Source organism: Haliotis cracherodii, unplaced genomic scaffold (assembly GCF_022045235.1).
Source record: "Haliotis cracherodii isolate W230 unplaced genomic scaffold, xgHalCrac1.p SCAF_1, whole genome shotgun sequence".
NCBI lineage: Eukaryota > Metazoa > Mollusca > Gastropoda > Lepetellida > Haliotidae > Haliotis > Haliotis cracherodii.
The window spans coordinates 56,840,123-56,866,854 of record NW_027266264.1 but is presented as its reverse complement, the minus strand read 5'-3'; the positions used below and the strand labels follow the sequence as shown (position 1 = coordinate 56,866,854).

Below are 26,732 nucleotides of genomic sequence, written 5' to 3'. Positions count from 1 at the left end.
GCCCGTTCATCACCGCAGAATCAATAGCACTTCATGCTATACTTCTGGTAGCACGCGATCGCGATAACGAAATTCAACATATCAGAATATCGATGGGGTTCGATTTGTGCGCCAGGTAATACAAGAGTGCACTGTGATATTTCGCCGTGTCTCCTACATGACATTTGGATATCGCATGTTAATAGGTTTCATTAATTCCTTAACCAATATAAGTGTATTTACTTGCCATATTCAATCAGACATATGGTTGACATTCCAGGTCATTCTCAGCTTGGTATTCACAATCTCGACAGCTCCACACACTATAAATGCCACACTTGTCCTACACCATGGCTGTAGAATATATATGTACTTTTTGTGAAACCAACCTAAATTATACAATCACAAGTTTAACGATCTCTATCCGCGTCAGAAACCTGAATTAGAGGAGAGAAATGTCTTGTGTTATAAACAGAGTTCACATAGTTTAAATGGCAGTGCTTAATATGCTTTGTTTGTTTGTTGTTTAACGCCGCACTCAGCAATATTCTAGCTACATGACGGCGGTTTGTACATAATCGAGTCTGGACCAGACTATCCAGTGACTGACGTAATGAGCATCGATTCACGAAATTGGGATACGATGACATGCATCAAGTCAGCGAGCCTATACGTACCAATCACAATAGTCGTCTCTTACAAGCAGGGCAGTCCGGTAGTCTACTGGTTAAAGCGTTCGCTCGTCACGCCGAGGACCCGGGTTCGATTCCCGAAATGGGTACAATGTGTGAAGCCCATTTCTTGTGTCCCCCGCCGTGATATTGCCGGAATATTGCTAAAAGCGGCGTAAAACCATACTCACTCTTACGACAAGCAAAGTCGCCTTTTTTTGACAAGCATGGGTTGCTGAAGACCTGATCTACTCCGAATCTTTACTGGTATGACATTCTTAGTAAGTAACAAATACATATGCGGGCACTACAAACATCCTTTACAGACTGTGTGAAAGTGGGGGTGGGGCTGCAGCGAGTGATACAAGAAGTGATTTCTTTCAGAGAAGGGGGGAGGGGCGGGGGTAGCCAGGGTGTAAGTCGAGCGTAGATATTTATTAGTGTCTTTATGGTTTACACAGTTTTGTATAGTATGTCTGGTCTAATTACGGTGATATGGAGCAACACTTGCATGCTGGAAGCATTAAATCGATGATATGTTTCTATGGTTGTAGAACTGATCTCTGCTTTACTATGGTTTCTGCTCAGAGAGAGCTGGTGAAGTGATCATAGTTCGGCCATTTGATATACTACAAAGTTCGCCAGAAAGCATATTATCGCTGGCAGATGCACATGTCTTCACGTGGAGGCGGACAAGAAGGCCAAGGCATGGGAATTATAAGGATTTGAAAAGGCCTAACAGCGCTTGGCAGGCGTTTTTCCCCTTAAAAAGATTCTAAAAACTAATCATAAATTGACCTCACGTGTCAGTGACCTTCCATCCAGAAACGTACACCTACTCCGTGGTGTAGTGGTGGAGCTTTTGCCTGGGGGGTGGAAGGTCGGTGGTTCGAGCCCCTGGTCTCGTCATACCATATAGATGTTACAAGACGGTGCTTGTTTCCCTGTCTGACACACACACACACACACACACACACACACACACACACAAACACACACACACACACGCACGCAAGCACGCACGCGCGCGCGCGCGCGCTTTAAGCACCATTTCACCTTTTTCAGTCCTCAGTATTTTGCACTGTCTTGAAGGCAGGCTGCTGTTTACAATTTGTTTGGTTTATATAATTAATAATAAATCGGTCGGGGTGAAGCTGGTGGGTGGGTTTCATGTCCAGTGATATGTAAAACAGGCATATTAATTTAGCGGTATTTAAATTTGTATTAGTCAGGTCGGGGGTACAGGTGAAAATAGGTGCAATAGGACCACTACTTGCCGTAACAGATGACTAATGATTGGTTGGTTGGTTTGTTGTTTAACGCCGCACTCAGCAATATTCCAGCTATATGACGGCGGTCTGTAAATAATCGAGTCTGGGCCGGAAAATCCAGTGATTGATATCATGACCATCGATCTACGCAATTGGGATCGATGACATGCATCAACCAAGTCAGCGAGCCTGATCACCTGATCCCGTTAGTCGCCTCTTACGGCAAGCATGGGTCTATGAAGACCTATTCTACCCCGGATCTTCATGGGTCAGATGATAAATGAGGAGCTTTTACTTGGATAACTGTGGCTTGCCGTTTTGAACAATATGTTAGTCATATATCACGGCGTGTGTGTGTGTGTGTGTGTGTGTGTTCGTTTTGTTTGTTTGTTGTTGGGTTTTTTTTGTGTTTTTTTGTTGTTTTGTTTTGTTTTTGTTTTGTTTTGTTGTTTTTGTTGTTTTGTTGTTGTTGTTTTTGTTTTTTTTGGGGGGGGGGGATGCGGGTGTCAGATGCTTCCCCCCTTGTGGTGAAACCCACGAGCGCGGCTGTGGCGCTATAAAACCCGTTTGAAAATATTCATTGCGATATCGGGTTTCGAACCTATGCGGCGGCTTAGACGACTGGGTCAGTCGTGGACCCCTAGCTGTTTGTGTTGCGTTCGTTCGTCGATGCCATGGTGTATATAGATCGTTTCTTGTGGTTTTAGACACATTTCTACTTTGACCCAGACTCGATTATTTGCTGGTCGTGGTGATATAGCTGGAATAGTACTGACTACACGGCGTCCAACATCACTAACTCACTCACTACAGATTTTCAGAGCAGATTCACGCATATATTATTCATATACACCATGAGCTTGTGTATGTTTCCAGTCTCATGTAGGTAATTCCAGGAGTGAAACTGAGACACCATCTCTGTAAAATTAGTTTCTTATTAACTTCTAGATTAAAAGAGATTATAAAATTTGAGGTGGCAGACAAACAAAGTGGGTTTTAAATTACTTGAACACACGTTCTGAGTGTGATAATCGTCCCCAGCTTAGAATTCACCGTTAAACGGAACAAACGCGAATGCAGATTCGCGGAAAAGGGGCATTTTGTGTTCACAAGTTAGAATACAAGTGTCTACCCGGTGGAGAGTACAGCTTGGGTGAGTGAGTTGGGTTTAATGCCGCTTTTAACATTATTCCAGTTATATCACGGCGGGTCAGCTAAATGTGGGAGGAAAGCCCAAAGTGATGCAGGTCTAAGACGTTTACCACTTCGGTGAAACCCACAAGCACGGGTATGGTGGTCAGCACCTAGAAACATAATTGGGGCGAACCGGTATTCGAACCCACAATCATAGGTTTCTGGCGTGCCCAAGGGACGCAACTCTGCACAGCGAATCGCGGCGCCTTAGACGACTGGGCCACCCGTGCCCCCTAGAGTCCAGCTTGGATTTACTGCCCAAGGCTACATAAAGAATCAGACCTGTGAAGATCCGGGTTAGGATTGGTCTTCAGCAACCAATGCTTGTCGTAAGAGGCGACTATGTTTGTTTCATTTGTTTAAATGTGATCACTTTCTAACAGAAAGACAGTCGTTACTCACTTCATGTTACACAGTAAGACCTAGCACCATAAAACTAAAGGAGTTATTATCCACCCCCAAACTCGGAATATTACGTAAACTTGCCATATTCTGTTTTATCATTAACAAAACCTTCTCACGATAATGCTATTATGTAATTCTGCCATGCACAATGTGTATCTATAGTAGTACATATTAGTATATGTTTTGTATGGCGCGTGTGGTTTTATGCTGTTAAATATTCCTCCTGTAAACCTGTTATGCTGCGGATAGCGACCAAGAGCGAACTAAATTCAGTTCTATAACTGGGTTATATAACGGGATCGGGCGGTCAGGTTCGCCGACTTGTGGATGCATGTCATCGTATCCCAATTGCGTGAATGGATGCTCATGATGTCGATTACTGGATTGTCTGGTCCAGACTCGATTTTTTTTACAGACCGCCGTCATAGAGCTAGAATATTGCTGAGTACGGCGTTAAACAAGAAACAAACAAACAAACAATTAAACAAACAAACTTAATTAATCGGGTGGCCAGGATTGGAGACCTGGTTGACTGCGCGTCATCTTACCCATATATATATATATGAAGTGATATATATATATATATATATATATAGTTTACCGGCTAGTTTGTCTTACAGACCCTGATACAAATATAAATCAAATACAGCCCATGCAAGTCTATAATGTATGGCAAGTCTAGATTTCTGCAGTATCTGAAAATGAAGAGAGGCACTGGGCTCCCTTTTGTTATTATAACTTTCTCTTCTGTACGATATGTTCATTTCAGAGACTAGATGTTAGTCTATTTACCGGCCGCCGTCATAAGTTGGAACGCTTCTGGTGAGGCGTCAATTGAATGGAGAGAGGAGAGAGGGGGATATTGTGTATGTGTATGGTTCTCATTACGTACGCAGTAACTAATACCAGGTGCTTATCGCAACATCTACAAAATATGTAAGAAAGAAGTCTTGACAGAAGACATTATCTCCAAGCTACCACTTGTAAAACTGTAACAAGTGTATTTGCTGCTACCTGTTATGAGTCTTGCAACACGAGATGTATACGGATATTCATCCATTCATCCCTACAGTTATGTGGCTTGTTAGATTTCGCTAATGAATTCTTCATTACTTAGTGTGAGTCAGTGTGTTTACTTCGGCTATGTGCTTTAATTTGGCGGAACCATTCCTTGCCACACTATCCAAATGAGCAACCTTTTACCTTAAAACTCCCCGCCCATTGGTCGACAGGGTAGATTCCGTCATTTTAACCTCTGACCTCACTCCTGATTGGCCGAGCGTCGATCCTCGCCGAGCGTGTGAGCGTGTTTACATGAGACAACTCGTGCAGGGAGCAGCCAGCTTCAGTACGCGACCAATTCACATTGATTTTCTCAGAAAACTATGTGAGTTATACAGTCGCCAAGAAGTTGGATACTTTTTTCACAAGCCCCTGTCTACTGTACGAGTTGGGAGATAGTTCAAGCGGCTTGTCAGAGAAATATCCCCTCACACATCATTTACACAGTGACGCCGATACGTTTGTGCAACTGTCAGTGCCACTTTGGCGAACATCGGACTGTGAGGGTGTGTGAATGTCACCGGATTATAGTTGACCAGCAATGTGGATAGCCTACCAAACATCATGTTGACACACCTAGTGATCCTCTGTTGCTGCGTCATTTATACAGGTAAGTCGACAACTGTGTCGGTCGATAACTTGACTGACAGGGTTGGCCTACTTTTTCTGCATGATTACATACGCAGGTTGTTAGGTCCGTGCGATATGGAATATATGGCACCATATGATAACACACCCGTGTGATAACACGGTTAACCCACCACCCAATGCTGACGTTCCATGGCACTCCCAGTTCCTTTATTTCTTTAATTGTCACAGTACAGTTCGTGACAGATTTTATCACACGGCAATACTACACCTGTATTTAGATAAGGACACTGACGATGACTGTCGCAACTTGTTTCGTATTCCAAGTCCTGTTTGCCGTGAGGACATCTTTTCTTAAACGTGTTTCGGTGTTTTAATAAGGAAATGAACTGGTGACTGTAGAATAAGGAATGCTGGATACAGCTACAAGTATCAGCCTTGTATTATATAACAGTTCAAGTCACTGAACACATCGATTTGTACTTAATAACATAATATATCATCATGCGTGCAGGGTAAATAAGGTCAGGTGTAAGCCTCGCCCAACAAATTGTGTGTATGTTTTCAGGAAATGACATCTGATGTTATTGATCAATCTATTTGCCGGATAATTGTGCTAAATATTTTTAAGTAGTTTTTTTTTAAATACAAGCAAAACATTCACAATGCCTTTTGCCTTTTTAGATAATATTTATGAACAATACAAACAGGATCTAACAGACATGTAGATACTCACTTTTACTTTAATCCATACTATTTGAAATACATGTTTCAGTGATACAATAAACGATAACATTATTTTGTGAGATATGTTCATCAAATCTGGTTTCATTTTATTTTTTCATAAGTGAGGTGGGGTGTTTTATTGGGTATTGACAAGATGTTGACATCAAATAAGGTCCAGTTGTGTCCTTTAATGTATCAACATTTTTTTTCTTAAACCATGATGAAGTATTGAAGGCATATAAATGCAACATTATGGATGTAGTTATTGGGTAGGAGTTGTCAGGAGTTATTTTCAAACATTTTCAGAAAATATATACAAGCTAAGAATATACTTATGTTGAATGGGAAATATGGTCAGTAACATTGAGTGGAGATGTAGGTGAGAGGTTAATTGATTCCTTGTCTGCCTGCCAAAAAGTAAGCTGACTCTACAGATAGTATTTGGCTTAGTTAGCAGAGGTTGGCCATGGAGATGTTCAAAGATCTTCATTGCAACGCGCACACATTATTGCGACTTTTTTTGGCACACACAGTTACTGGAAATGGGCTCTGATTCCTAGAACCAATCAAGGAGGAGTCTTACTGTGACAATGCTGCTAAGTCACCAATAAAAAGTGGGGAAAGAAAATTTGGGATGTACGGATGACCGGTCGTAGTTGAAGCATGATGAGGACAACCATTTTAAGACCCAAAACTATCGCCAAATTTATAAGTTTTGTTGAAAAACAAACAGCATTGTTTCACTTTTGTTTGAACATAATATTAGGTGGTGATAGGCAAACTTATCCACTATATTGCTGGCTACTCAATCTTCTGTAAATTCCTTCGACTCAGATGCCCGTCAACTGATGCTGAATGGAGTTCTTGCTCCATGATAATCTGTATAGTTAATGTTTGATGAGTGTGCTTTTCAGTTTCTCTCGTTTGTCAGGGTAAGACATTTCAGTCTATAGATGTAGTGTTGATTGCAGTGTATTTGGGTAACAAACGCATGTAGGTCTAACATACATTATTCATACTGCATATGATCCATTGATTATAACTGTTGATGTCGTGACAGTGGCTCTGTTCCCTTTCATGTTATTGTTATTGGATGAAAAATGCTATGGTAATAATGATCATTATTTGATGATTAATGACACTGATTCATCACATATAAATCAGGCTAATGAACATGTAAATAGAATTGTTAAAATTGTTAAAAAGACTTCAGGTTTTTCAGTAAGGTTCAAATAGACGTTTTCATCAGAACATAAACATGTTTATTGTTCTGTATTATGTTTTGGGTTTTGTTGTTTAATGCTGCAATCAGCCATAATCCAGCTATCGGTACATCACTGCAGCCTGTAAATAATTGTATAGTCATACTAGTGATTGATATTATGAACAACGACCCATGTCATCAGTTTATCATGACACCCAGTCCACCAAGTCACCACGTGACGGCGGCTTGTAACTAATCGTGTGTGGCCCAGATAATCCAGTGGTTGACATCATGAGCATCGATCAATGCAATTGGGATACGATGACATGCATGAACCAAGTCAGCGAGCCTGACGACAAGCATAGTCGCCTATTACGGCAAGCATGGGCTGCTGAAGACCTAATCTACCCCAGTTCTTCACAGGTCTCACCGAGTCTGACCACCTGATAACACGAAGCCGTCACCCTGGTGTATGAAAAAGAAAATCAAACCCCTTCAAACTTAAGTTATGAGGTGTTCTAAAGTTAATAATTCAACTTAGAAATATCAATAATGTGTTCCTTTTCTCACAGATTTCATGTAGAAGCTTAGTTTTTTTCTTTTTGTAGGAGAGGGTGTGATCCATTTACCCTAGGGCAATATAAACCATTGTAAACACAGAGCTGGAGCGACTGACATCCTTTCGTCAGTGACAGTGTCCCACTTACACACAGCTGGATACGAATCCGACTATAGAGACATCAAGTTGATAAGTAGATCATGATCATGATGAAGACAAGCCCCTGGTATTGCTGTTCATTGTCCTCCCATTGTGTAATGACCTGGTAATGATGTAATCATGTTTAGTAACGAGTGCAATCAGGGGATTATAAACATGCTAAACTTCCTCGTTACATCGTCCTATTGTGTAGTGCCATGATCACTGAATACACACAGGTTGTCAGACAGCCAACTGTAGTGTGTGATAGCACAGTAGCTCCCTAAGCCTGTAGTATACCTCTGTGTGTTCAGAGCATTTGGTGCTTGTGATTGGCAGGATTACTGGTAATACAACCGAACCAATGTCTGTGCTCCTGAAGTGTGATGGATTGGCTATCAATAGGGTGTTAATCATTATAATCACACAGTCTTGGTCTCCCTTAGTGTTCGCGACCACTCCAGTAAACCTTTAAGCCTTTATGTGCACTTGGGTTCTTATATCTGATGTTTGATCAAAAGATCTATGCATGCTTTTTATACATAACAAAAAAAACTTACTACTTGAAAATACTATCTGTCACATATGACTTTTATTTGGATATGCTGCTATAATGAGGGCATTTACTTGATACTTGTATAAAACGAGTTGGTCATGTTTTTTAGATGTCATACAGCTGCTGACATACAGAAAGGCTGTGTGATACTGAAGCATAGATGAAATTACTGTTAGTCTGTGTTAGAGTAATTGAAAACATCTCATGGAATACCAGCAACTGTTCACAGCAGGCTGTGTACTCAATACTGTAAGTAGGCCAGCTTTAATGGATGTGTAGAATTACGTTGTAAACCATATCACATTTATGTCACTTTCTAGTTTGCTGGTTTCATTCCAAATAACCTTTTCTGGCTAAACGAGGAACCTGCATGATTAGGACATTAATCGTATTGAAAAGTGGTGTATGATGCAATTTCCCAGCAGTCCGCTTGTTTCAACATCAGCTTTGGGAATTTCTGTAGGCTTGACTGTCTGTATAATTATGTGACAAAAAAAATAGGAATTCATCATTTATTTTGGTTGAGTGAGATTTGAGAACTGAAATATATATTTAGAGGCTTCCATTATGTTCATGCTTGAGTTTTCAAAGAGGACAGTCGCCTGACATTTCACTGATTGACCAATGGTATAAATATCACAGCACTTATCAACACCTCATAAACAGTGGTTTCCTGCACCATGATAATGGTTTGACTTACACAGGAAGAAGGGAATCATATCAGTTGATACATTGTTACATGCCACAGATGAATCTGTCTGAATGCATTGTCTGTGTGCATTGCCTGGTGCATGATACATGGGTTGTGCTACTGTCATTTGACAGTTTCATCTTTGGGTACTTGATATATAATGTTATATTTGACAGTTTCATCTTTGGGTACTTGATATATAATGTTATATTTGACAGTTTCATCTTTGGGTACTTGATATATAATGTTATATTTGACAGTTTCATCTGTGGGTACTTGATATATAATGTTATATTTGACAGTTTCATCTTTGGGTACTTGATATATAATGTTATATTTGACAGTTTCATCTGTTGGTACTTGATATATAATGTTTGTTATATTTGACAGTTTCATCTTTGGGTACTTGATATATAATGTTATATTTGACAGTTTCATCTTTGGGTACTTGATATATAATGTTATATTTGACAGTTTCATCTTTGGGTACTTGATATATAATGTTATATTTGACAGTTTCATCTTTGGGTACTTGATATATAATGTTATATTTGACAGTTTCATCTTTGGGTATTTGATATATAATGTTATATTTGACAGTTTCATCTTTGGGTACATGATACATAATGTTACATTTGACAGTTTCATCTGTGGGCGCTTGATACATTATTTTACATTTGACAGTTCCTTCTCTCAGTAATTGATACATGATGTTACATTAGACAGTTTCATCTGTTGGTACTTGATGCATTATTTTACATTTGACAGTTTCATCTTTGGGTACTTGATACATAATGTTACATTTGACAGTTTCATCTTTGGGTACTTGATACATAATGTTACATTTGACAGTTTCATCTTTGGGTACTTGAATGTTACATTTGACAGTTTCATCTTTGGGTACTTGAATGTTATATTTGACAGTTTCATCTGTGAGTACTTGATCCATTATTTTACATTTGACAGTTTCATCTTTGGGTACTTGATACATAATGTTATATTTGACAGTTTCATCTTTGGGTAATTGATACATGATGTTACATTAGACAGTTTCATCTGTGGGTATTTGATACATAATGTTACATTTGACAGTTTCTTCTCTGAGTACTTGATACATTATTTTACATTTGACAGTTCCTTCTCTGAGTAATTGATACATGATGTTACATTAGACAGTTTCATCAGTTGGTACTTGATACATAATGTTACATTTGACAGTTTCATCTTTGGGTACTTGATACATAATGTTACATTTGACAGTTTCATCTTTGGGTACTTGAATGTTACATTTGACAGTTTCATCTTTGGGTACTTGAATGTTATATTTGACAGTTTCATCTGTGAGTACTTGATCCATTATTTTACATTTGACAGTTTCATCTTTGGGTACTTGATACATAATGTTATATTTGACTGTTTGATTTGTAATGCTCATATCACAGAGATTACGATTTGTGCATGATGCCAGTGATATAATTGTATCAGACAAATGTAGTTTGATGATTCAATCAACCTTATGTGCTTATCATGCATGTCATGATCATGTAAACCTATGTAGACAACAGAGCTGATGTAGCTGGGATTTACTTCATTAGCTTTGGTGTCTTCACTGAATATAAATTCAATCTGTTTGCATTTGTCTGTATCTGGTATAGGATCATAAGGGATAGTTCCTGTGGGTCAATAACTGTCTGTTTCTGTGTATACCACACAGGTGAATAACATGGACCACTACTGTATAACATGGACCAGTAGGGTAAAACTTGGACCCCTACTGTATGACATGGACCGCTACTGTAAAACTTGGACCACTACTGTATGACATGGACCACTACTGTAAAACTTGGACCACTACTGTATGACATGGACCACTACTGTATGACATGGACCACTACTGTATGACATGGACCATTAATGTATGACATGGACCACTATAACATGGACCACTACTGTAAAACTTGGATCACGACTGAATGACATGGACCACTGCTGTATGACATGGACCAGTATAACATGGACTGTTACTGTATGATATGGACATGTATAACATGGATCACTACTGTATGGCATGGACCACTACTGTATAACATGGACCACTACTGTATGACATGGACCACTACTGTATGACATGGATCAGTATAACATGGACCACTACGGTATGACATGGAACAGTATAACATGGACCACGACTGAATGAAATGGACCACTACTGTATGACATGTGCCAGTATAACAAGGACCACTACTGTATAACATGGACCACTAGGGTAAAACTTGGACCCCTACTGTATGACATGGACCGCTACTGTATGACATGGACCACTACTGTATGACATGGACCACTACTGTATGACATGGATCACTACTGTATGACATGGACCACTACTGTATGACATGGACCAGTATAACATGGATCACTACTGTATGACATGGACCAGTATAACATGGACCGCTACTGTATGATATGGACCACTACTATATCACATGGACCACTACTGTATGGCATGGACCACTAATGTATGACATGGACCACTACTGTATGACATGGACCAGTATAACATGGACCGCTACTGTATGATATGGACATGTATAACATGGATCACTACTGTATGGCATGGACAACTACTGTATAACATGGACCACTACTGTATGACATGGACCAGTATAACATGGATCACTACTGTTTGACATGGACCAGTATAACATGGTTCACTACTGTATGACATGGACCAGTATAACATGGACCACTACTGTATGACATGGACTAGTATAACATGGACCACTACTTTATGACATGGACCACTACTGTATGACATGGACCAGTATAACATGGACCACTACTGTATAACTTGAACCAGTATAACATTGACACTACTGTATGATTTGAACCAGTATAACATGGACCAGTACTGTATGACATGGACCAGTACTGTATGACATGGACAACTACTGTATGACACGGACCAGTATAACATGGACCACTACTGTATGACATGGACCAGTACTGTATGACATGGACCACTACTGTATGACATGGATCACTACTGTATGACATGGACCACTACCTTATGACATGGACCACTACTGTATGACATGGACCACTACTGTATAAAATGGACCAGTATAACATGGACCACTACTGTATGACATGGACCAGTACTGTATAACATGGACTATTACTGTATGACATGGACCACTACTCTATGACATGGGTCACTACTGTATGACATGGACCACTACTGTATGACATGGACCACTACTCTATGACATGGACCAATATAGCATGGACCACTACTGTATGACATGGACCAGTATAACATGGACCACTACTGTATGACATGGACCAGTATAACATGGACCACTACTGTCTGACATGGACCACTACTGTATGACATGGACCACTACTGTATGATATGGACCATTATGACATGGACCACTACTGTATAACATGGACCACTACTGTATGACATGGACCACTACTGTATGATATGGACCACTACTGTATGACATGGACCAGTATAACATGGACCACTACTGTATGACATGGACCAGTATAACATGGACTGCTACTGTGTGACATGGACCACTACTGTATGACATGGACTAGTATAACATGGTCCACTACTGTATGACATGGACCATAACTTAACATAATCTGAGTGTGTTTTTTGTAAATTGATATTCCTTATGAAACCATTCTATTATCTAGGGGACCTGGTATTTTTTTTGGATACCACAACACATTATTTTTCAGGACATGTATCATGTCAGGGAACAAATGTTTTTTGTGGCAAAATCCAAGGACACGTGTTTTTTTCCAGCATTTTTAGGAGTAAACTATTTTGTCAATAATATCCCATAAGGTTCACTCTTTTACTTACTTGTTGCTAACTAAGTAAATATTTTAAGTCGCTAGCCAAAATGAAATGCAAGTGTGCACACTACCTAATACATGTAATATTTGCATGTAACTTTACCTGTTATTGTGATGAATAAAAGATTATGCTAATTTGAAACTTATTTCTTATATATTTGTAAATACCATTTCTTCTTTACCAATGAAATATGCAGTATAAAATTTAATCTTCAGTTCAACCACATATTTCTCATCAGTTTTGGTATCTACTGCTTGAAATTGTTGAGTATTATAGCTAATTTAGATATGGAAGTTTTTGTCTGATGCATAAACTGTATTGTAGCTTCTACATTTTCTATGTACGTGAGAATCACTATGCACTTTAGTATTCTCTCAGTTAAACTTCTTACTGCCATATACAAAATCATAATTTCCAGCAATAGTTCACAAAACAAAATCATAATTTCCAGCAATAGTTCACAAAACATTGTGTCTGATGATTTGTGGTATCACAACCAGTCAGATTCTAGCAACCATGACTACCTTAAATACTCATGATGGAACATTTACAACTTTTGATTTCTTTTCTTGGTAGGTAGATTTATCAGTTTCAGTCATGGTAACTTGAAAATATGATATACCGGTAATTTGTTTTCCTTTGGAATTTCCTTTCAAATTGACAGGAATCGCCATGTTTACGTGTCTGGTACACAAGGGATTATGGGAACCCTTTCATCCATTCTGTGTGAACTACATTGCGAGGCTGGATAAGATGAAATAAACTAGAGTTATTTCTCTTGAAACGATCGATAAAAATTGCTAAACGTTTGACAGTAATCATAAGCAACTATGTTTCTAACGGAACTCAAACATAATTACAGACATGGCTTATATAACTGATTGTAGTTTAAATTACTCTGTCTCAAAGTGTATAAGGCAAGTTTTTTGTACCTAGAATTAGGGGTGGTTGTTTCAAGGGGGTTCGCCCTCTATACACAGGGTAGAAGACTTTTTATGTTTTTTCCCCCAGAACACAATGACATTACCGTAAGTACAAATGTTGTAATTACACTGTCTAGTTATAAAATATGTTTATTGTATATCTGGACTTATGTTTGTAACCTATTTTATTAATTTTTCAAAATTTCATTCAATATTGTTTACATTCATTTCGACAATATTGTGTTAAGTGACCATAATTTACAGCAACCATGGTCAGATTACTGCTACTGAAACCGACAGAGAATGGATATATATCATAAATGCCATACTTTGACTTGTAAAAAGTCATATTTGTTGTTGTTTGACCATTTTATGTCAACATAAAGGTTTCGCAATCGTGTGCGCGGGAGCATCAAAGGTAATTGGTCAAATTCTTTCAGACAAAAAAAATAGTCAACAATAAGGATAAAAAAAGGGCTATGCATATTAATTTACTTCAAATATATGTAGTTAAGCTGCAGCGAAAATAACATCATATTGGAATATATTATTGCTGATAAAATAATAGCTTCAGATAAAATTCTTCTGATCATGTATCAAAATTATATTATTAGTTTTATTTACAATTTTAATTTTATTTTATAGTTATATTATTAGGTCATTTCTTCCTGGATCACTGGTAGATTCCGAGAAAAGTGTGTACAGCTGATTGCTGCCTCTGGCTTAGTTTACGAGACAATACATACAGTAATCTTACTCTCTGCGTATAAAACAATGCCTAGCAGAACAAGAAATCCAATTTAAATGGTAAATTATCACGTCTATTTGTATTGACCAAGTTTAATTATTATCACCGGTACATTTACCCGGATTTGCTGAAGGGATACAATATAAATTTTTTTTGTGGAAGACAAACACGTCTGTATTGCAAATGTAGTGTTTGTGTATGTATTTCCAACCTCACCAAGAGACACATGTTTTAAAATGCTTTGTTGCATTTCCAAACCTTCATTCGCAAATGCAACCAATTCACTAGAACCTTGGAGCATTGTTCCATATGGCTCTCTTTGCACTTTGTGCCCTACTATTTGTTCTATTCGGATGTGCAAGTAGCCCACTGGTTAAAGTGTTTCCTTATCATGGCCAAGATCCTGGTTCGATTCCAAACTCGAGTAAACCAGGTGAAGCCCATTCCTGATTTCCTTAACGTGATATTACTGGAATATTGCTCTTTATACTGTAGAACTTAGTCTTGAACATCACTGGGGAATTTATATTTTTTAAATTATTATTTACTAAAGCTGAGACAAGTCTAGATAAAATTAAGACAAGTCTAGTTTCCTTGATTCCACATGTGAAAACATCAGAGGAGGAAAGGTGCTATTGAATTATTATTTTTTTTAAAGAAATGTTTTTATAGACAAAGTGTTAGTCTATGTAGAACCAGAATGACACACTCTCATATCTTGGGTACAATGTGTGAGGCCCATTTCTGGTGTCCAGCGCCGTGATATTGCTGGAATATTGCTAAAATCGGAGTAAAACCAAACTCACTCCCTCACTCACTCTCATATCTTATCCTCTACATGCTATTCTCTATCCTCTCATTCTGCTCCATCCTCAGTTATATTCAATCCTCTACTCAGAACTCTAACTACTCTCTACTACCAATGCTCTATCGTTTCTACACTATCCTTTACTCACCATTCTCTGCTCAATGCTGTTTGCTTGTATATGCACAGCCTACACTCTACAATGTGTAAACATTCACTATAATCTATGTACGCTGCACTACACATGTACCACTCAAAGTGTATCTAATCAATAAGTATGGAAAAATAGGATGATTTCATGTCGACTATTGACAAACATCGAGATTGAATGATTATATATATGAATGGAAGAAATGGCTGTTGATTCAGTATGCTCTATCTGTATAACCATGACACATTAAGATTCGTGTGAAGTCCTGGATGAATGAGCATTGCAGAAAGATGATCTGTAGGTTATATGCAAGTCCATCAGCTATGACTCATCCATAATGAGGGAAGACGGTTCCATGATGAAGAGACAGTATATGTGACCACTGGACCAGGCATCAATGAATTCATCACTCCAGTTCTGTACTTGATAGCTTAGGTAGCTGATCAATCCAGGCCTTTGTGCCTTGTAGGTAGTGAAGTGATCACACCAGCCGGGGGGGTAGATTTCCTGGCTATTTCAGAATCAAACTGACAACAAATTCATATTTGATGACTATGGTAATGTCAGTGTTGAATGATTTCCTTTCTTTCTTTATTGGAAACATATGTATGTTGTTATTAAGTGTCATTAGACTGTACTTAAATATACCCACATCAACATGCACTCAGTCATTCACAGCCATTACAGCTTGTGATGTTGCCATTCACTGGTTCACAAGTGCATCGTCGGCAAACTTTGCACGATACAATACCCGATACACTTAGTTTGGCATCAATTCACATTTATCCCCAAATCGATTGTCCATGTTGATCTCGCATGGATATCAATCCATAGGTCTTGTTTGAGGGGCAAATGAATGTTGTGTTACATCGCCATCGTCAATGTACCCAGTAGCTGTAGATCCAGCTTTGTCATGGCTTCCTGTAGTGAGTGTGTGATTTGGTTTGTTTGTTCTTTGATAATTAAATCAGAAGTATTCCAGTTATTTAACAGCAGTCTGTAAATAATCAAATCTGCACAAGACAATCCACTGTGATTGACATCATAAGCATCAATCTGCACAATTGGGATACGATGACATACATCAATCAAGTCAGCGGGCCTGACCTCTTGCTAGCCGCCTCTTATGACAAGCATGGGTTACTGAAGACCAATTCTAACCCGCATCTGTGAGTTAGTTTGTATCGTCTCAGTCAGAAGACCTGTAAATACGTTTGAGCCTCATAAACCAGTGGTTGACAGCCTGGGCCAAGATTCCTGACCTGAGGGTAATAAGCACTCAATCAGCCAGGGCTGAACCACCTGCATCCTCATTTAAATCAGCTTCTACACAGCAGTGTTCTGAAGGCATCCTTTGGCATAAGACACTTCTTAAAGTATGCTGCTCTAAAGAAGTTAATGAACACCCAATGTTTTTCATATGACTATAGGTTAATCTATCATGGCTGGGAAGTGCAACACTTATCCCCCACTTGTGGGTGATCTTTCACTTGTTTTGAGTAGTATGTATTATATTACGCATACCAGGTCTGTAAATCATATTTGGATATATATTCTTAAATGTTATTATTCAGCAGTGGTTTATAAGAGCAGGGGTTCTTACAGGCACAAATATAGAACCTCATTTATGATATGATACAATGTAACCCAACTCTGCTCAGTGAAAAGTATTGTTTGAACTTAATACACTGGGCCACTCATGGAATTACTAACTTTTCTATTAATCCATTTGATATTAAACAGACTACTGTCACCAGGGGGTGGGGTGGGGTGGTGGTGGTGGTGGTGGTGGTGGGGGGGGGGATACTTAGGTTTTTCTGGTAAAGTGATGAGGAAGCAATGAAGAAACAAGATTGATGATGCTTTCTGGTGGTAAAATGGTACATGATTATTTTGTATTTACAGTTGTACATGGTTATACAGTTTATGTAAAATGGTACATGATTATCTTGTATTTACAGTTGTACATGGTTATACAGTTTATGTAAAATGGTACATGATTATTTTGTTTATACAGTTGTACATGGTTATACAGTTTATGTAAAATGGTACATGATTATTTTGTTTATACAGTTGTACATGATTATACAGTTTATGTAAAATGGTACATGATTATTTTGTATATCGATGTACATGGTTATACAGTTTATGTAAAATGGTACATGATTATTTTGTATATACAGTTGTACATGATTATACAGTTTATGTAAAATGGTACATGATTATTTTGTATATCGATGTACATGGTTATACAGTTTATGTAAAATGGTACATGATTATTTTGTATATACAGTTGTACATGATTATACAGTTTATGTAGAATGGTACATGATTATTTTGTATATACAGTTGTACATGATTATACAGTTTATGTAGAATGGTACATGATTATTTCGTATATAAAGTTGTACATGGTTATACAGTTTATGTAAAATGGTACATGATTATTTTGTATATACAGTTGTACATGATTATACAGTTTATGTAGAATGGTACATGGTTATTTCGTATATAAAGTTGTACATGATTATACAGTTTATGTAAAATGGTACATGATTATTTTGTATATACAGTTGTACATGATTATACAGTTTATGTAGAATGGTACATGATTATTTTGTATATACAGTTGTACATGATTATACAGTTTATGTAGAATGGTACATGATTATTTCGTATATAAAGTTGTACATGATTATACAGTTTATGTAAAATGGTACATGATTATTTTGTATATACAGTTGTACATGGTTATACAGTTTATGTAAAATGGTACATGGTTATTTTGTATATTCAGTTGTACATTATTATACAGTTTATGTAGAATTGTACATGATTATTTTGTATACACATTATTATACAGTACATAAAATTGTATTTTATTTTACATGTATATTCTATGAAAAAGAGAATTGGACGAAAATCAAATAACAAATTTGTTATGGCCTCACATAGATTTCAAAGGTGACATTATATATTTTTCTATATGTCAGATGTCAGTACCTGTACAGATAATGTAGATATATGACACCAGAGCTGTGTTAATCACCTGTGTCTAATCACAGGTCTGCTAACATAGATGGCATTTATCACACAGCAGAGTTCTGTTCAGTGTCATTTCAAGACATGGATATCTATATGCACTTCATGGATGTATGTTAAAGTTGGCGCTCTGATGATACAAACACAAGAGGTGAACAAGGAAAAGAAAACCTGAAAAGAGTATCTGAATACATTAGGGACTGGTCATTTATTATTGGGTTGGGGGATTGGACTTAGGACTATATCATATTTTGATGACAGCCATTTTTATGTCCCCCAACCCCCTCCTATCCCCTCTTTCTCTTCTCTTCTACGGACCTGTGAAGATCCGGGGTAGAATAGGTCTTCAGCAACCCATTCCTGCCGTAAAAGGCGACTAACGGGATCGGGTGGTCAGGCTCGCTGACTTGGTTGATGCATGTCATCGATCCCAATTGCGTGGATCAATGCTCATGATATTAATCACTGGATTGTCTGGTCTATATATCTGTCATATAGCTGGAATATTGCTGAGTGCGGCGTTAAACAACAAACCAACAAACCAACCAGCCAACCTCTTCTACGAAATGACCAGTCCCTACATAATGTCTAACTTTATGATGTTATAGACCTGTCATTTCTTCATGGCCCTCTGAATTAAATTGTGAGAGATTTTGGTGACCCCTTTTTTTCATAAGCACCCCATTTAATAAATGACCAGTCTCTTAGGAAGATCAGCTTTGGCTGTGGTGCTGTGAGCTAATTTCTGTGCATGTGGTGTGGTCATTAGCTCAACTGGTTCCTTGATAACTTGAACAAATATTGATGGATTTTAGCCAAATTCAATGAAGACATCTCAGTTCTCCAGCATTAATACTGTCAATGGTCAGTTGATAATGACTGCCACTGGTCTGGACCCAGCTTCTGAATGATTAAATACTTCAGCAGATATTGATGGATTTCAGCCAATTTCAACTTGTAGGCAAATAGGCAGGCGGTATTGTTTTGAGCAGTAACAATTCAGCTGAAGTACGTGTATAAGTGTCTTGTAAAATATTGGTCCACATTGCACAGTAGTGATGTTTTGAACAATCTGTATCTTGAAGTGTTGGTGGATTCCAGGATATCAGGTTACCTCCGAGAAAGGGTGTATTGGGATGTACAGGTGTACACTCGTCGATAGGTACTAAGGTGTACCACACAGTTTTCAAGTATTACAAGGCATCCAGTATGAAACGATACTTGCATATATGAGCCCAACATGTGATATGGTGTAGAAATCTCACACTTGTGTTCATATATGAACTTAAATTCGTAGGTTATTTGGCTGGTTCTCAGGCATTCGTGGTAAGGACAAGTCTCTTTCATATTCCAAGTGTTGAGGGTTCAAGTGTTGTATCTAAAGAAATATTATTGGTATTGAGACATAGTGTATCCTTGCAGACCCAGATCTGTCAAGTTTAGAGGATCAATGGTCATTTGAGGAAGGCTTCAGCACATGTCCTTCAGCGAAAACCCAAACCCAAAGGACTTTTGATGCATGTGTCATAAGTGTCAAAGGATTTGTCTTCAAAGTATTGTCCTTCACTTGAAAAATTAGTAATTTTCTTTTGATGTAGTGAAAATAGTGTGAATTGAGATAAGGAATGTAGTTCTATTCTTGCATGATATGAGTTGGCCAGAACAGTTTGTTTTTGATAATATGACATGATTTGTCACATGCGAACATTTGAAAACTGTAGATTGATTTCTTTAGTCAGGAAAAGCCTTTAGTTGATATGTTCCTAAGGTAATAACCACACCTTGAGACCTGGAAATACTTTTGTAAAGCATACCTTATCATAATCTTGATATTTCTTTTCCCTACAGTTTCAATCACAGTCGCATTTCCTTGCATTATAACCTAGAAATAACATTTTAAATTAGGCATGTCTGTTACCTATTTAGTAGCGTTCTAGGGTTTTACTCTCACAATGTTACTCGATTAAAAAGTGAATCGTAAAGACTGATCTATATCTCGAATATTCAGATCCGATGGCTGTGCCACTTATTGTGTAGGTCAGTAGATAGGTAATTTTTTTGTTAAAAGCACCAAATATTTTATTTTGTAAAAAGGAAAAAACATTTGGTTCTGTTAATAGTATTTTTTTTTTAAATACATGCAGGTGTCATAGAAAATGCCAGGTGACAGGTGAACTGTTATGGGTATAGATTTTCTTAGTCCTGCACCATGACTGTAGAATTTATATTTTATAGGTTGTTGTTTTTTTTACTTAAAGCCTAGGCAAGTCTAGATCAAACTACCCAAGTCTGGTTTGCTTGAAAACAGCAGAAGAGGAAAGGTTTTTTGAAAGAAAAAAGTAAAATTTTAAAGACATGTTTTCATTGACTAAGTGTTAGTCTAAGATTTTCTTAGCAGGACTAGTTATGCTTTTTAGTTTCATTGTCATGTAAGTTGAAGGGTATGTTGCACTCTCTGAGCAACGCAATCGTTTGATGTATTTTCTGATTTTGGAATTATTTGGGAGGAAAGCAGATTGTGTTAACAGTATAGAGATTTTGGACATAGATTTGGTGCCAGCAGTTTGAAAATTGTACATGCATTGAATCAAAGTTGGAAGATGATGTTGAGAATACAGCAGGATTATCACCATTTTTCTAGAGGTGTATAAATAAGGTGGGGTCGCTATACGATATGTATTCTCATACTATGGGAGCCATACGATTCTCATCATAATATAGTACTTTTATTTCATAAGTTGATATTGTTTATTTTTGCAGGAGAATCACAATACTGAATCATGTGTTTTAAATTTCTGTGATCGAAGATGGGATATTGTAATCAATCTTGAACAGATACCATGTTAGCGTTGTTCAAATGATCCTCCCTTGAGAACATCAAGTTACCTGTGCAATGTATAAACTACACACTACTGTTATGTTAAACCACAGACATGATGTCACAGAAGGTGCTAGAATGTAATGACAAATTGAAAAGTGTGTTTTTTTGCTGAAGAAGAATACACTGTCTCAGTTGTTACACATTAGGTTTTCTGTGATATATTACCCCACTTGCTATGAATAACCTTGGACCCTCAACATGTTGTTTTCTAATGTTTGTTTTGGACAGTTGACTTGCCTTTGCATGTGTTTGTAATGGGTACCATGAGTGGGACAGGATTCACTCACCTTTTCATAAACACCTGGTATCATTACTATCTGATAGTGATTCATAAACACATGCTTTAATATCATATAGTCAGGAGCATACAAAGGACTCCACAGTATCTGTCGACTATTCTTGTTTTCTTAACAATTCAATATATCTGCATGAAACTTTGTATGAACATCATACGTGCACTGAAATGGTGTCTTTTGCTGTAAGGAATTTTTGCATTTCCAGAGCAACAAGTTGGGCTAAGGTATCGTTTCCAGAGCATAACTCATACAATGTTCAATATTTTAATAGTTTTGCGTTTCCAAGACAAGAAGTTGGACTTAAGTTCAAATAAAGATATGGTCTTTTCTGTAGCATAACTCATTAACTGTACAATATTTCTTTGTGAAACTATGTAACAGGGTATGCCTATCAGACAAGTGCCTATTGGTATTCAGCAGTTTTGAGTTCTTAGACTTCATGTTTCTAATGCAATAACAAGTTGGTTTTAGATTCAAATTAGTGTAGCATATTTCATAAATCATTCAATATGTTTTCATGAAACTTTGTAAGCATATCAGATATCACACATCATACAACCTGCGGGGGTTCAAGGTTAAGATAGGTCCGGAGCAACTTTTGCCTGTTTTGAGAGGCATCTATAAGCAATGGAGTTGTGAATTGGGTGAGTTTATACCCTGACAGTGTGAGATCTTGTTCATAATACAGTGTCAGTTAAAGAAGGCAAACAAAGCATCATATCAAGTCTTTGAATGGCATTTAGAAGTGATACACATGATGAAGAGTATTTATTGATGTCAACTTCTTTATTATGAGGAACACGTTTCAGAGTATATACTTCTTCATCTTAACCTGATGAAGGAGTAGTTTATACTCCAAAATCTTGTGTTCCTTGATCATAGTAAAGAAGTTGACATCCAAAAGTTATCTTTCTGAAAGTACCATATGTTAGTTCAGGAATCGTATATTGCCTTTTGCTATTTTGCTATTTGTTATGGAATAATAATTTACTGGTAGATGTTTTTTTAATATTCTATGTAACATTGCTATCAAGTGAAAAGCTTAGTAAGGATAAGAATTTATGGATGAAAAACTTTATTACAATTACACCGTTTGATAACGGTGTTAGAACCTACACCGAACCGTCGCTCTTAATTGTAATAAAGAAGTTGTTCATCCATAAATTCTTATCCTTTCTTAGTACTCCAACTTCTAAATGCCCATCAAAGTGAAAAGCTCTTGCTAATGGAGTACCACTAGCACCACTAGTAATTCACGTCTTTGAAAGGCATAGAAAGTATTGGAAGTATGGAGGGAATAATTCGGTTTAGTCGTAACTATCTCAATGTCAGTCATACTCAGAGGTTTAAGGATGAACCTATTTGGGTATAATGAGATATATGACATAAATAAAGACATGTTTATTTTTGTGTGATTCATAATACTATTCGAAATGACAAGGGGCGAGGGCATAGATAACTTTCATGTTTTGTTGGTTTTGATATATGGCTTGGTCTTGCTTGACTGTTTGTGTATTTTGGCCTAGCCACTGTAACTGTATTTTTCATCTGTGATAGTTGTGTTGGATATCTATCTAGTAGGGGTGCAATGACATAGATGGTTACTTACAATACATATCACGATACGCTGGATGCAATACAATTTGATACAAATCTCGATACACCAGAGTTTAAACAAAGGCCATGAACTGAAAAGTTTAGTAGTTTTAGAGCAAAAATATAATCTCTTACATGACAGTCACTTCATCCATCACTGAAGAAGCCATTTGAATCCATTCTTGAATGTCAAGTTTATAAACAGCACATAGCTTATGTAGCGACATGCCATTATTCTTTTCTTAAGTATGTAAAAAATATATAAATAACATACTGATACTTGAACATGTGCATTTTAGCAATTCTTAATGCTGATTGGTGAAATGAAGCACAATGCTTAATTGTTGAGCAAAAAAAGATATGACGCCACAGATTGATTACATTATGTCATCTGAACAGTAGGCTGCCTTCAGTGAAGTTTCTCAGTAGGGCTGACAAGCATACATTTTTCTTCATTTTCTTTCTTAAAATGTCAATGAGTAATATTTTAGATAACCTAAATGAAACTCGGAATTACGGATTATCTGTCCGTTTAATGAATGAATTTAAGCCCAAAGGCTTGGCACTTACACCATTCATTCACTTGGGACAGATAATCCATAATTTCTCATATCTCGTTGGTCATTCTCTAAGTATTTTGTGTGATCATGTATCACAATACAGGCCGTGTGGGTATTGTGTATCATGGAGCACTGCAGATTCAGTGTATTGATGCACCCTTAATATCGGGCTTGGTTGGCTGACTAATTGATAAAGAGAAAATGTAAACAATGAATTGTTTCTTGTTAGAACCATGACAGCCATGTTACAACGGATGGGAGATTGCTGCAGAGGATATTCACTTCCTATTTCTCGACATACTCATACATTCATAGTTGACACTGAGCTTTCATTGTTCATGATATTTATACACAAAATCTAAAGGATGTTGGTTTGTTGTTTAAGACCATACTCCGTATTATTCCAGCTATATGACCGGGGCAAATGTATATTATATGTAATTTTTTTTGTATGGAAAGATTGAATAAATATCTTAAAATTTCTTTCTTAAAGAATCAGTAATTTTCGTGCTACGTTACAGCGGCAAATGTGAAAAAAATGTATTTAAATGATTAAAAAATATCTATTGAAATCTTTTTTACCCATGTCATTCATGAGAAGTAAATAAGCTGTATATTTAACTTATGAACATTGAGTTATATTTCTATCTGATTAAGATGCCATGTTAATAAGTGTAGAGTATATATGCCGAACAGGCAACTTATGATTTAAAAATAATCTGATTTCCAAGATGTCACGTACATCAACCAATGCCAAACAGCTATTGCTGCCATTGAATAGGAAAGACCCTCTTTTCTGAGAATGTCATCAGCTGATCCTAAAGGGAGTGACATAGAGAGATTGGATAATGTATGGTTGACCTACTTCACCTTGATGACTTTTTACAGAGAATCAAGATGGTACGGATTATCCAATGACATCCACCCAAATAAAAAAATAATATCTATCATTGCAAATATTGGATGTTATTTTAGTGCATTGTTTATGTAGTGTAGAGAATTTATTTTAGGTCACTCTGTACAGCTCCAGTGAGGAAGTCCAGGAAAAACTGCCTGGGTTTCAGGTCTCAAGGATCCATCTGATATTGGTTGCCAGTGTCATATGAGTTGTAGTAGTGTTTCAGGAATTTATGGATCAAAATAACTGCAGCAATGATACTGAGATGAAACTTCCAATGTTTTTCCCAGTTTGAAATAGGAGTTTCTTGAAAATTGTTTCTAGCTGTGATAAAACAGATGTCACATGTAAAACAATGAGTTGTTAAGTTACAGGTTCATTTTTTCTCAGTGTGGCTTATTTTTTCTGCCATCGCCTTACAGGAGACTGAAATAGATGTAGTACATGTTTGTCTATCCAGTAATACATAATTTACCCATGAAGTGAGCACCATGGTAATGATGATAAACACATGTACACACCTTCCGCTAGCTTGTCATGGAAGACATTATGCAATATTGATGAGCAAATATTTGCAACAACTTTTTCTTTTCTCTCCTACAAAAGTATCCCAAAACCCCATGCAGGTCAAATCCCATGCAGGTCTGTAATAGTTTTGAAAGTCTAGATTTTTTTCAGTTTCTATGAGAGTGAGTGAGTGAGTGAGTGAGTGAGTGAGTGGATATTGTAGTTATGAATCTTCACTTAACACAGAAAATATTTGAATTACTTATCTTCAATTCCTACCACTGTATCTTTGATGAAGGAAACTGTATAGCCAGGAGAGCTTCAGTGCAGCATCACTTGGAGTTTCTGATCGCTCAGAAGTATCTCAAAAAATCTTTTTTCTCTAAATAACGAATCCTCTTGAGGGGGTGCACTTTATGCTTGGGTGCCCACAATAGTTGAAAAAAATTGGTATCCTATGAAGGGATTAATGTAAGAGGCAACTGACAACTAATAGGATCAGATGGTCAGGATCACTGACATGTTTGATGCATGTCATCGTATTCCATTTGTGGAGATCAATGGTTATTATGTCAATCACTGGATTGTCTGGTACAGACTTGATTATTTACAACCCCCCACAATATTGAGTGCGCGTTAAGCAATAAACAAAACAAAACAAAACATATGAGAGTAATGGTTTCCTCAAAGAAATTGCACAAATCAATAATAATAATCAGTATACATTGTCATTATCACATCAACAGTTCTGGAAATTTATGTTTTAAAAATCACAGTTCAATGTTTGACTGACAGTAATTTACATTTAAATGATAAAGAAAATTGGTGTAGGACTATAAAGCAAGAGATATAGTGTATAGCTAGAGATTTAATTATTTTTGTTATTTATTTGTTTTTCTTGTTAAGATGACACAATTTCATGTTCATCCTCTTATGTACCTGATGAGTTTGGTTTATTCAGGCATCAGCATCATACCAGCCATACTTCATCAGTTTTATGTCGGAATTGTTAACATACTTGTTGAACAACTTGCAGACAAGGTAAATTAAACATGGATATAGAACTAACAGGAATGATAGTGCCCATATCGATCAATTTGACATATCTCATGAGCAAGACTGGATAAAAATGACATCATATAAGACATTGAAGGTTTGCAATGAAAACTACTTGCTACGAAATTCCCAAGTGAGTATTTGAGAAAGATGATTATATCAATATTGGCAGGGAGTACAGATGTGGTGCAAGAACGGTAAACTGACGAGCGACAGATAAATCAGTTGGAGCTGCAGAGGATTAGACAAGTCAGTCACGTTAAACCACATCTGATAGAATCTTTAAATATTGAAATAGGAAACTGCAGCGATGCAGGCTGTCTCTCTTGATGCGGTCTGTAATGGGATTAA

The 26,732-nt window shown here is 37.2% G+C and overlaps 1 protein-coding gene across 4 annotated transcripts in view; it reads left to right on the top strand.

Moving 5' to 3' along the window:
• Positions 1–4,843: 4,843 nt before the first annotated feature.
• LOC139479650 (limbic system-associated membrane protein-like) overlaps positions 4,844–26,732 on the top strand; it is a 135,152-nt gene continuing 113,263 nt past the window's right edge. For all 4 annotated transcript variants that reach the window (XM_071262506.1, XM_071262499.1, XM_071262514.1 and 1 more), the window contains exon 1: positions 4,844–5,192. In XM_071262506.1, coding sequence (XP_071118607.1) covers positions 5,147–5,192 — 46 coding nt within the window. In that variant the 5' untranslated portion in view covers positions 4,844–5,146. The remainder of the gene's footprint in view (positions 5,193–26,732) is intronic.